General features: G+C 47.4%; 1 protein-coding gene across 6 annotated transcripts in view; it reads left to right on the forward strand.

Annotated features, from left to right (window-relative positions):
* mark4b (MAP/microtubule affinity-regulating kinase 4b) overlaps nucleotides 1-13,346 on the forward strand; it is a 44,252-nt gene that overhangs the window by 7,274 nt on the left and 23,632 nt on the right. For all 6 annotated transcript variants that reach the window (XM_084467155.1, XM_084467159.1, XM_084467154.1 and 3 more), the window contains one exon: nucleotides 10,876-11,073. In XM_084467155.1, coding sequence (XP_084323281.1) covers nucleotides 10,876-11,073 — 198 coding nt within the window. The remainder of the gene's footprint in view (nucleotides 1-10,875; nucleotides 11,074-13,346) is intronic.

Raw genomic sequence — 13,346 nt, forward strand, 5'->3', positions numbered from 1 at the left:
CCTTTGGGTGACCTTTGCGGGGCTCGGGCTTGGCGCTTTGATTCCAGTGTCCTGCGTGTTGGTTGAGCCATCACCGCCAGGCCCTCCCGCGTCATGTTGTGTACTCGGCATGGTATCGGGTAGAGCTCGGAATCTGGTGAAGCTAGAATCTGTTTACAAGCGGCTTGGTCGGTTGGATTCCCAGCTCTGGACACACGCTTGTCTTCCTAGTACAACTGCCGAGGAACCCTGGTGCAATATACACATCACTGAACATGTACAGGAGTTGCGTTGATGGGAGCAGCGAGGCGGTTCCTAGACTTTAAGTTCCTACACAGCGTAACTGACGAGGAACCTTGAGCAAATCCCTAATCCTGCTAGACATGCTGGAGGAGAGCGTCCTTGGGCATACGCAGGGTGCATGTAAACCTAGGCGCGCCTAGGTGAACTGTTCTAGAAGAAATTAACCTTTTAATTGCTTCGCTGCTGGGCCGCTTTCTCTTTAATTGCTGCGCTCCAGGTCATGTTGATGTTAAGATGGTAATCAGGGAACAGAGGGGAGGAGTTTAATATGTCATTAGCTACTGTCCACTTATCCAGGTTAGTCAACCAAGACACCTCATCCCCCTACATAGTGTCCAGAATATAAACATTCAGAAAAATAAAAGCCCCGGCGACGTATTTAGTTTCACTATACTGGGAAAATAAATTAGTTCTCCATTTGGGGTTATAATAAATGTTTTTTTAATGTAGTCTCCAGCAGTATCTCAAATACAAAGGTGATATCAACTGATTTTAATTTATTTAATCTTAAATCTGAATTTAAGATAAAATTTTCCATTTTCCCTGCATTAGAAAATGGTCCTGTATGCATGCGGTTTATGAAACCATCTCAGTGAGAGCACTCTGCACTAATGTCTTGGCGACATCATCTCGTCAACATCAAACTGGCCAACAGTGGTTGACGTCCTCCGCAGGCTCTCTTCCAGATTGACTTCAAAGTGGAGTGAAAGTTTGAGACACTTTCATTTCCGTCGGATGTTTAAACTCTAGTGTGGTTGGTATTGACATTGAGAGTTAAGTCTCCACATAAAACCAAATGGGCGTAACTACTTTACAGTCTATTTATGTATGTGTTATCATGGTTGCATTTAGAAAGTGGGTCAGAGGCTTGTGCATTATAGTTTTCGGTAGTGGTTATATACCATATACTCAATAACAAATGCACTCCAGTCGTCTTTCACATCATTGTGAAAGATTATACGCATCAGTTCAAACATACACTCAAGCTCAAGCACCTCCACGTAGGAACTGATTCCCAGAGACGTAATCACTCGTCATGGACAACAGTGAGGTCCTTCAGTCCGTGGTTACATAAAGGCTCTCAGGTCCTGCTGGCCATTCAGAGGGTTCTGTCTTCCTGCTGGCCATTCAGGTGTCCCTTTACACGCTTCTTAAGGCCAGAGCTGGGATCACAAGATAAAATCTCTCATCGTCCGTCTGCTATTTCTATTCACCTCAACTCATCAGCCAGGACCCCACATTATGTGGTGCTCAGGCCCCGGTCTGGGCCGGTGCTTGGTTTCTGAGATTTATCCTAAAACACTTTCTATGGCTTTATATGGCATGGTTGATTATTTGTTAAATACACAAATATAAGTTGGAAAATAGTACATTTCCTGTTTTGTGCGTTGACACCCCTCCCTCGTGGCGGGGTTTGCTGACCACAACCGGGAAGAGGTGCCATTGGGCAAGCATTACGCACAACGGGGTGGACGACGTAAGCCTGCGTCATGACTCGTCTGTGGGTTATGCAAATGCTGTGAATCAACTCTATCTCCTCTCTCTGTGTGAATGGGCCTTCTCATAGTTCAGACTTAACACTGCTGAATCTCATCTGTAAGTGATAGTGTGTGTGTGTGTGCATGTGCGCGCGCGCATGTGTGTTACATTAAAGTCAGTTGTTTGAACTGTTGCCCTGGGAGATTGCTTAGGGTCGTCTACAGAGCCTGTTTCCATCGCCAGGGTCTGTGAAATGATTTCATTTTCTGGGAGGTAGTTCATCTGTTGGGCCGAGTCTTCGCCTGTGTGTTGACAGCAGCCGGGTGGAGTCGCCGGGTCACCGGGTTGCTGTGTGTTTACTGTGTGTTGAGATGTGATGAAGTGGCTCACATTCAACATGTTGGCCACATGGACGATGTGGTACTGCATGGTGAAGTCACAGGGGCTTGATACCGGTACCACCAGCAGGAGAGCTCAAGACGTTTGGTTTAGTGTGATTGACCGTCAACTTTTAGGATAATTGTATTATTATCTTAAAAGTAAATTGGTTATTTAATAATAATGATATCAATAAATTAGACTTGTATAGCGCTTTTCTAAGACTCAAAGACGCATTGAATCTTGAAATTAGTGGTCCTACCTAACTTCAATACTATTCAAGCATACATTAGCTTTGCCACGGTATTATAATACTCTAAATCTTGGTCTGAAAATATTCTAAAATTTGAAAATGCTTGAATGAATATTGAATACATTCCCAGAGCCCTGTTAGGTTTCGCTCCAAGTGGGAAAGTATAAATAGTGGTTGGAACATGTCTTTTGTTTAACTGTCTATTTCAAGCCAGTGAATCACTAGGCCTACACCGTGTTCCTGTGTAGAACATTTCCCAGCCCGCCAATGGGTTTGAGAGGTACCGAACAGGGTCACAGCTCCTGATGTGCTGTTGCTTTATTTATTTAGCTGTTTCCAGCAAGCCGAGCAAAACCTCTTCCCTGCATCACACACACACACACACACACACACACAGTGTATTAGGAATAAGGAAGAGAAGTTGCCGTATGTGGTGATGAGAGCGAGAGAGGGGTGAACCGGAAACAGAGATCATTAAAGTACGTTGTGAAATCCATACAGGAAATTAACCCCAGGTGTTGTTTTTCAAGTTTAACAAGTGTGTAAGTACTAAATGTCAACACGCTGACATGGAAACAAGTAATCACTAGTAGAACTGATACGCTTTTTACAATATATATATATTTGTGTTCATTGTTTGCTTACGTCTAGAATAGAAACAGTACAGTTGAAAAGGCTGTTCATGTGGTAGGTTCATGACAGAAGGTCTTTACTCTAGGCCCCATTGTACTCTTTGTTTTCTCATCCTTTTGGTGTTTTCCTAAATCAAGGAGTGTTGGTCCTTCTTCAGGTCAGTCAGTTGTTCTACAGACCATGTAGGGAGAGAAGGATCCACCAGGGAGAGAGTCATAGAGGAGAGGGAGAGAGAAGGTCAACAGAGCATTGCAGAGGTTGAATAATACCTTGAGAGAGAGAGAGAGAGAGAGAGAGAGAGAGAGAGAGAGAGAGAGAGAGAGAGAGAGAGAGAGAGAGAGAGAGAGAGAGAGAGAGAGAGAGAGAGAGAGAGAGAGAGAGAGAGAGAGAGAGAGAGAGAGAGAGAGAGAGAGAGAGAGAGAGAGAGAGAGAGAGAGAGAGAGAGAGAGAGAAGGGTCTAGACACAGAATGACTCAGCTCTGTAATTGGCTGCAGCTGATCCCGGAGCTGCATAAATCTGAGGCTGCGTACTGAGTTGTGCTGTGATGACCACAGCTCCGGGGATGAATGGCAGCACACGCAGGACCAAACATGGCAGCCGTCCAGAGCTCTGCTGTTGCTGTCGCTGCTGCTGACGGCTGGCCTTCTGACCGGGGCCATCTCAGGACTCTGGTGGAGCCAGGGTCTGGTGGTGTAGCCAGGGTCTCATGGTAGAGCATGGGTCCATCTGGTCATAGAGCCAGGGTCTGTCTGGTGGTGGTCCCAGGGTCTGTCTGGAGGTGGAGCCAGGGTCTGGTGGTGGTCTACCACCCATTCAATCTAACCCTAAGTATTATTGTTAACAAATGTTTTGATTCCCTGCATCTCTATGAAGACGGCTAATGGAAAACACAAAAGCGATTGACTAGTCAACCTTAACTGTGGACAAATATCAGGGACAGTGTGGTGCCACAGTTCTAGCATGTCGCTCAACTGGTCACACACACTGGACTGCATAATGGCTATTGAGGAATGTCAACTTTAAAAAGCTTGTATGTCCCACTCCCTCCCACGTCATTCAACCGTAATCCCCGGTCATCCCGATCGGATCAAAACCGGAGAATAGACTTCTGATCTCAATGGGGCCGCCTGGTTGGTCACTGTACAGAAGACAGTATTACAGTTCGCTGTTCCTGAGCTCCACGGGACAATGGGAATAGAGGGGGCCACGGTGGTTTGAGCTGGAGTCATGGTGACATTCTGTACTGGGCAGAGGAATGTGCTCACCCACGCATTCCAGACGTACGCTACGTGTACGTGAATGGAAAGCACCGCGATACCTGTTCAGTCAGGGGTCGTTGCATCTTATCAAGATAGCTCCATGAGATGGTAAAGCTGACTTCATGAAGGGAGATTTGTTTTACACGTAGACTTTGCTTTAAAACAGGGTGATTCTCGGTATGGTAAGTGTAGTGCTGAGGGTGTTCTACTCTCAGCCTACCTGTATGGAGTATGTATTAAGGATGAGGCCGGCGTGTTGAAGACCCCATGTTAACTGTTGGCATTGTCCATGACATGTCGAGATGAAGATCAGCCATGGTTTTGGTTCAACTCGCCCCCCTCAATACCCCCCTTAATACCAGGTGCCCACAAACAAACAAACGCCCGAGTCCTGTATATAGTGATTCATATTCAAACAAACACACACACCCCCACACATATTAATCCTTTCAGACAACTCGTTGTGTAGTTACATCCTCATAGTTTATTCCTTTTTTCACCACTAAACAGTCTGGGCCCAGGCTGGAGCCACTGCTCCTCAGTGCTGAGGGAGAGGACACACACTGTGGCGTGGGGTTGGGGTGGACGGTGGTGCAGGGATGGGGTGGAAACTGGGGATGGGGTGGAGGGTGGTGCAGGAAGCGCCTGGGGTTCGCTGCAGGAGAGCATGTGACACCCTTTGTTGTCGCTTGCTGCCACTCTCAGAACAGGAAGTGACACAGGAGGTTAAGTTCCCTCAGTGCATCATATCCTGCTGCCCCTCTGTGGTGATCCTGCTAACCGGGTGAAATATGAGCGTTGGCCTTCACACACACGTGTGTGTGTGTGTGTGTGTGTGTGTGTGTGTGTGTGTGTGTGTGTGTGTGTGTGTGTGTGTGTGTGTGTGTGTGTGTGTGTGTGTGTGTGTGTGTGTGTGTGTGTGTGGTAGTGATGGATGATGGGCGGCTGGCTGATCTATGCCTTTGACCTTGGCCTTGGTGTGTCACGACGGTGCGCTTATTCTGTCGTGTACTGTGTTGTGACGAGGGTGTTTGCAGTGTTGTATATTGTATATATACTTTGTTGTGCTCGGATAAAGTCATCCGTTTATTTCAGTGTGAGGTGAGCTCTGTGTGACATTGATTAAGTGGTGTGTGTGTGTGTTGTACATCAGTTGACATTGTCAATGTGTGCAGATGTATTGTTTCTTCTTCACTTAATGGTTAATAGTGTTTCTACTTTCATTTTTAATGGCCGTAGCAGTATGAATTAATTAATATTAGGTGTGTGTGTGTATGAGAGAAATGAATCAACTGAGGATGGCTCAAGGTTAACTATCCCTGTTCAGACCCACGTCATGCATCCTCACACACACACACACACACACACACACACACACACACACACACACACACACACACACACACACACACACACACACACACACACACACACACACACACACACACACACAGATGAAGGTCTGCAGCCTTGCCCCCACGCCTCAGGGCGTGGTCTGGTGTCTGGAAAAACATTTTTGTATCCCAGTTATTGTGTAGATTCAGGCAGTGATAAAGTATCTACTTTCTTCTAAAAACGGTCAAACCGGGTATTTTTAAGATTACCTCTCACATTCACGTTCATATTTACACCTTTTCATGTTTAAAATTCACAGGATAGCTTTATATAAGTGAAGTATAATATAGTTTAGTATTGCAATATAGTATACTTTACAATATTAAAGTTCACTGTAGTGTAGCATTATTCTAGTATAGTGTATTATTAAAGTTAGTATAGTAAGGTCTGTATTCTAGCGTTGAATAGGGGTTTATAGATGACTATCTTATCGTATAGTAGTCTAGCGGAGGATGCAGTACTGTACTGCTGGTTTAAATCCCCTGAAAGGAAGTCTGGGATCGACCATTAGAGGAGACATGCAGACCCAGCTCTTCCAGTCAGTGGAAAACCTGATCCCACTGCCCAGGAGTGTTCACCACCAGGAAGCGGAGATATGGGGAACACATCAGGAACAAATGGAAGGAAAGAAACGGGAGAACCGTTTTTAAGGGTGAAGATAATTGTAATGGGGTCGACGTTAAATGGAGGACACACTGTGCTGAATCGATCACGTTCCTGTATGGCGGGCCGTTCTATAAATCACAGTGGAGGAATAACACCATAATAAATAGAAATCTGTATTTATTTTAAAAAGCAACCCAATAACATATTTGCACTGATTTGGCGGTTTGTATGACGGTCGTGATCTCCTAGCTTCGGTGCAGCAGCGGTGGTCCGCTGGTCCACTGGTCCGCTACCCCCTGCTCACATGCTCGTATTGTTGTTAAACAGACGCTACGCCAGTACACGGTATCTCTACACACAAGCATCTCATCTCCCATTCACAACTCCCAGCCTCTCTCCGTTTGTAAGTGTCGTCTTCCCTGGGAACCTCTTCGCTTCCCCCTCTCCTCCGTCACGCTACAAACAGGCTCACCCAGCAGATCGCGTTGGGCTGCCCTCTGAACGGGGCACAGCACTGCCGGAGTTGTCTTTGTTTAATCCAACAATAACAACGCTGAACCGCAGAGCGAGAAAATGCAAATATGTTTGAATCGTTAATGATGTTGATAATGGATTGAAGGGTGACTCATAGTTCATGTTGAGTAAACAGGTCTTATTGAGATGCGTCTCATTCAGTATGTGCGGTCTATTGTGAATATTTATGGCTGATAATATTAAGAGGTCTTTCGGGTGCTGTTCGGTCAGAACAGCGACAGCGTTTAGGGGAAAGTTCCCCCACTAAGAGGATTGTCACGGTAGATGAGTTTGTTTTCACTCGACATGGACAAGGCACGGCTGCGTGGCTGAATATTTAAATGATATTAATTTAAATTACATGGTCCCCGCCTCACCCCCCCTCACCCCTTTCGCTCTCTCCCGGGTGTTTCTCCTCTGTATAATAGAATGATGGGAGTCTTTCAATTCAAGATCCCTACCCCCCACCTCGCCACACACACACACACACACACACACACACACACACACACACACACACACACACACACACACACACACACACACACACACACACACACACACACACACACAGGGTACATTTAATTGTATTGGGCTATTTAATGTGTTGGCTGGTAAGGACTTTTCATGAATCAATCAATTAAACAGTAAAATAACCTACAAATCATCTTGGCTCCACAAAATACACGCGCACACACACACACGCACAGCAATCAGACAGAGAGGGTGAATCGATGGACTGCTACCCTTGAAAGGAGAACGTGGTTGGGGGAGGGGTGTGTTTGGGAGGTGTGTGTGTGTGTGTGTGTGTGTGTGTGTTATGGGGGACCGAAATTGCTGGGAGGTTTCTAAAAATGAAGACACCATGGCCAGACAAAGGAGGTGGAGGAGCAGGGGGCGGAGGGGAGAGGAGCAGGGAGGGAGGGAGGGGAGAGCAGGGAGGTAGGTTTCTCTCTGCGGGGGAGGGGAGAAGGAGAGAGGGCAGACATGTATAAAACAAAGCTGATGATGGAGTAGGATTGGGTAGAAGGGGCTAGAAACCGGCGCGTGATTCAGCTCCCCGTGCGTGGAGGCTGGTGGCCGGCTGCGCCGTGCGTCAACACCGTTGTCTTCGGATGGAGGCGGCGCCGACGGGCGAGCCAAAGTTCCAGAGGAGTCATTTGTCAGCCATCACTGGTGGCCTGTCTAGTCTCCCTCCTCATTGTTTGTGTGTTTCCGCGACGACCACCAGTGTAGCGCCGTGGTTTGGTCCATCTCATCACCAGCTTCCTGCCCATGCTTCCTCTTTCGCCCTTGAGTTTGATTGGTTCTCACACCTCTCACTAATTTGAATCCCATTCATTCAAGCTAAAAAAAATGATTTTGATGCATAGCGATCCAGGTCCACATGTCCTGCAATCCCAGCATGCAATGGGGCCGCGATCGATCAGCTCCACAGTGGTGGAGATTGAGCGATGGCGATTTGAAACACTTTTGAAGGAGTCCTCCTTCTCTGTGTTCTCCTTTTCCCTGCTCCAAATTAAACTCAGGGCTTGAGCTCTTCCTCTCCTGTCCTACCCTCCGGTCATCCTCCTCCTCCACCTCCACCTCCTCCTTCTCACCTTTAGTCTTCCGGAGGGGATTGAACCCAAGCCTGCCAGTTCTCAGCTGGAGAGACATGGGCAGTATTTTCAACATCATTATGTGTTGCCTTTCAAGTGGCTTAAATCATATCAACGGAAACATCGGCAGGTCCTCAAACAGATCATAATGAGATGAGTTTAATTTTAGAGGCTGTTGCTTTAAATTAAGTTTCAGTGGGATTATATGGTTTATGAAACAGCCATATATTATAGTGGAGCAGCCTACGCAGGCATTCATTATACGACATTTTGAGTGTATGTGGTCATACAATATTGATGGAATGCAATCTCCTATGAGTATGTGATGATAAATAATTTGATGGTAGCCAGCCATGCATGCCGCAGTGCATGGTGGGAAGGGACATGATTCTGAATGACGAGTGAAAAGTCAAGAGAAAGTAAAGGTAGAATAAGGAAAAACGAAAGATGGGAATGCAACATGTGATGGAAAGGGAGACCAGTTGCTTAGTTATCAAGCCAAAGGACTGAGAGAGATGAACGATAAGGGAAGAAATGTATGTGAGATGCATTATGGAGATGGGGTCATGGGTTGTTTGCCTATGGAGTCTGCTCTTGATTATTTTCTCTCTTGAAGTCTGTGTCTGTCAGTGCGAAACAGTCGATACATCTTGAGATCTGACCTCAATCCCTCTCTGTTGGGCTTCCTCTTGCTCTATCGCTCAATCTCTCTATCTGTGTGTGCGGTTGTGAGTGCGTGTTCGATGCCCGGATGCGTGCACAAGCACGCCATTGTGTGAGTGAGCGGGATGGCTCGAGGCCGGTCATGAGCTGGCCAATGTTTCATGGAAAACTAACTATGATCAACCTGAGGGCCTTTCTCTCATAATTAAACCAATACTGGACATGGATTCCATGAGACACGTATGTCTTTGTGTTTTGTCTGTCTGATCACGGGCCTGCCCTAGCCATGATCCCTGTTCAGTCAGGGACGAGTTCATGAACAACACTGAACACAGAAGACGGGGTGATATGACATATTTCAGATCCAATTCCGTGTACTCCTGTAGTCCCTACCTTATCACTTTGTATCTGCATAAGAAACCGGTGTACATGTTTGAGATGGGTATGAGTGCTGGGAATCAAGGAGTCTTATCAGAGGTTGAGGTTAAAGGGGCCCTATTATACCACCAGGTGTGAGTGTGATTGGCCATTACAAGCCGTTACGCCTTTATGGCGCATTTCCACCAGAGGGTGCGGGTCGGTTCAGTATGCAAAGGTGCGGCACGGTTCGCGTTTCCACCGCCAAAAGTGGCCGTGATCTGGACTGAGCCGTATTGAGCTGTACTCATCTCGCAGTACTCCTCCATTGGGGTCCTGAGACGCCTGAAAGGGTGCCGGCAAGTTTGAGCTACACACGCCGTCCGTTGATTGGTCGACAGAATCGTCACTTCCGTGTGACAGGGGGATAATAACAAACAAACACAGTACCCGTGAGGTATTTCTTGACTACGGCGAAAGCTTTGTTTATTGGAGAAAATGTTGCGCAAAAATTTGACGTCCTTCTTGGACGTCCTACAGTGTTGCTCTTTGTTCATTGTGAGCGTTCTTCTTTTTCCTTGGATTTATTAGCAGGCTACACTGTGTCGTGCTGCTATGAGGTCACTTATGTAGCTGCCGCGGCTATCGCCGTCCGGCTTAAACCCCGCCCTACCATAAGGGTACTGTCGGCGGTGGAAACGCGAGCTGTAGCCGAACCACACCTTCACTACTCCACCAAGCCACACACGAACCAAACCGCACCGCTCAGTGGAAACGAGGCATTAGTGACAACACAAGTGGGAGGGTTCACCTAGACGTATGATGGATAGATCAGTCTACCACCCTAGCCAGTGGACTGTAGCAAATGTTGCATATCCATCCATCATACATCGCAGCCGCACTTGTGATGTCACTAAGGCACAGGAAGAGGCAGATTTTCCAACTGCTTGTAATGGCCAATCACACTCACACCTGGTGGTATAATAGGGGCCCTTTAAATGTTTCTTTCTCCGGCCCGATTTGTAGAACAGCTATCGGATAATCGGAGCATCTCTACAGCTGCCTATTTAGTTTTTAGTGTGTTTGTCTGTGTTCAGTGCTCTGCGACAGAATAGTGGCGCGTTATCATCGACAGCGTACCACTTGTGTGTCGTGTCTCACATTAATGACCTCACTGCTCCTCATGCGTGTGTGGAATGCTCCGGACCACACATCCACGACCGGGGTCTCTTAGGGTCACAGTCACAGAAAGAAGGAGGTCTGAGTGGAAAGCGAGTGGGAGGAAAGACCTTTATTTTGAAGGGGGAGATGAGAAGACAATGGAGCAGGGATGGAAGACGGAATGGACAGATGGTTGTTTGACAAATGGCAAATGCAAAGAAGATGCACAGAATTCCGTCTTGTATACAAATTGAACCTCTCTCTCTCTCTCTCTCTCTCTCTCTCCCCCCGCAGCATAGCTCCCTGTCGGCCAGCCGCTCAGAGAAGAGCACCGGTTGGTCGAGCCGGTCGCTCGGCGCCAGATGTCGGAACTCCATTGCGCTGTGCTCCGACGAGCAGCCGCACATCGGGAACTACCGGCTGCTCAAGACCATCGGCAAGGGCAACTTCGCCAAGGTCAAGCTGGCCCGCCATATCCTGACGGGCAGAGAGGTGGGTCTGGTTCACAGGACCAGTGATGTGGGTCTGGTTCACAGGACCAGTGATTGAGGGTCTGGTTCATGTCCTGGTTCACAAGACCAGTGATTTAGGGTCTGGTTCACGTCCTGGTTCACAGGACCAGTGATTGAGGGTCTGGTTCACGTCCTGGTTCACAGGACCAGTGATTGAGGGTCTGGTTCACGTCCTGGTTCACAGGACCAGTGATTGAGGGTCTGGTTCACGTCCTGGTTCACAGGCCCAGTAATTAGGGATCTGGTTTATGTCCCGGTTCTCAAGACCAGTGATTGAGGGTCTGGTTCACGTCCTGGTTCAAAAGACCAGTGATGTGGTTCTGGTTCACGTCCTGGTTCACAGGACCAGTGATTGAGGCTCTGGTTCACTTCCTGGGTCACAGGACCAGTGATGGTGGGTCTGGTTCACAGGACCAGTGATGTGGGATCTGGTTCAGGGGCCTGGTTAATAAGACCAGTGATTGAGGATCTGGTTCAGGAGCCTAGTTAATAAGACCAGTGATTGTGGGGCTGGTTCAGGGGCCTGATTAATAAGACCAGTGATTGTGGGGCTGGTTCAGGGGCCTGGTTAATAAGACCAGTGATTGTGGGGCTGGTTCAGGGCCCTTGATCAGAAGACTAGGGAACGTTTCAGAGGGACATTAAAGACTTAAGGACGTTTACACGGATATCACAAAAAATTATGAGAAAAAAAACATTTTGGAATCAACATATATCATGTTATGATGACATTGATTTCCAGAGCCAGACCATGACTGGAAAACTCTATTTCTCTGTATGTCAGATGACGGCCATAACCAGGGGAGTTTATAAACCTTGACACAATCTCCCTAAGCTCCATGACTTTAATGATAATATAATACAATACCTAATAATCATAATCATTGATTATTCATTTTAGTTTTGATAATATAATATGAATTGAGACCGTTGAGCAGAAGAGATCAGAGCGTGGCATCATGCTGTGCTTCGTCTCAGCAGATGGTGACGTGTGAGAGCACTGAGTGATGAGTCTATTCGCCTCCCGTTGGATGTGACAGCCTGTCCTTCCCTCCATCTCTCCATCTCGCCACACAACGCAGACAAGCAGGGACAGATCATCAGCAGCAGGAGAAAGAGGATATCTCTCGCGTCTGTGCTTCTTTGTCTGGCTCTTGTATATCTAGCCATAGGATACAGAATAAGCCATTCATGGATGTTTTTCATCCAAACCGTCTCACAATACCTTGAGCGCGTCCAGTCTTAGCCTGGGTGGCCCAATGGGAATCAGACCCCTCATACCTGAAAGTAAAGGGGTGATATTATTATAATAATAACATAATGCCTTGCTCTACAAGTTGCATTGGACAGGACTGTGTTTTTGGGTGTGTTATATGTGTGCATTTGCAAACTCAACATTGTGCATGCGTTCACGCATGCCTGTTTGTATGTATTTTAGCAGGCTTGTGGGTGTGGAGATTCCATGCCACCAAGTCGAATAGCAACCACACAGACACTGTACTGAGTACTGTTCAAAGTCAATGATAATATATTTAGAAGTGTTATTTACATCCAGGGGGTGGGGGTCCAAATGCTCTTCGGTCTCTCTCTCGTCAGCGGTACAGTTCTCCAGGACGATCACTCAGATGCTGTCTATGGTTACTTGCTAGCAGCCTGCTGTCCTCTTTAACCCCAAGCACTGCTTGCTTAACGATCCTCAGGCTTGCCTCGTTAGAAGAGAAAGTCCATATAAGGCTTGGGGGGTGGAGCCAGCGGGCTGCAGGATATCTCCCTTCAGCTACTATTCCCCTCACCCCTCCCTGCCGTCTGCCACAGTATGTACAGCGTGACCTCATGCAGTCAATGCATGTGGCATTCTGTATTTATCACTGTGGAGTACTCCCCCGCCCCATAGAGGCCTGACCTCCCCTATTCAAATTCATAACCCCTCATAATTTAGCCACCGGCTCCATCAAGGGACAGCCCTGTCAACCCCACCCACCGCACTCAAACTCCCCCATGTCTTCCCCATGAAGTGGGGGACATAGGGTGGGCTCAGGACGGCTTTGATGCAGACTGGGTGCACCGTAAGCCTCTTAGGGCACATGGTGGGTTCGATTGGAGAGTTTCTGTGTGTCTGCGTACCGCACGAGTGGTGAAGGAATTCTTAACGTGTCCGGGCCTGTGTGTGTGTGTGTGTCCTGACTCTGTAACCTATCTGATTCCTCACGCCGTGTAATGAAGCATGTAGCGGTTGAGCCTGAAGCACAGCGT

The sequence above is a fragment of the Micromesistius poutassou genome (assembly GCF_964030765.1).
Source record: "Micromesistius poutassou genome assembly, chromosome: 4".
Taxonomy (NCBI): Eukaryota; Metazoa; Chordata; class Actinopteri; order Gadiformes; family Gadidae; genus Micromesistius; species Micromesistius poutassou.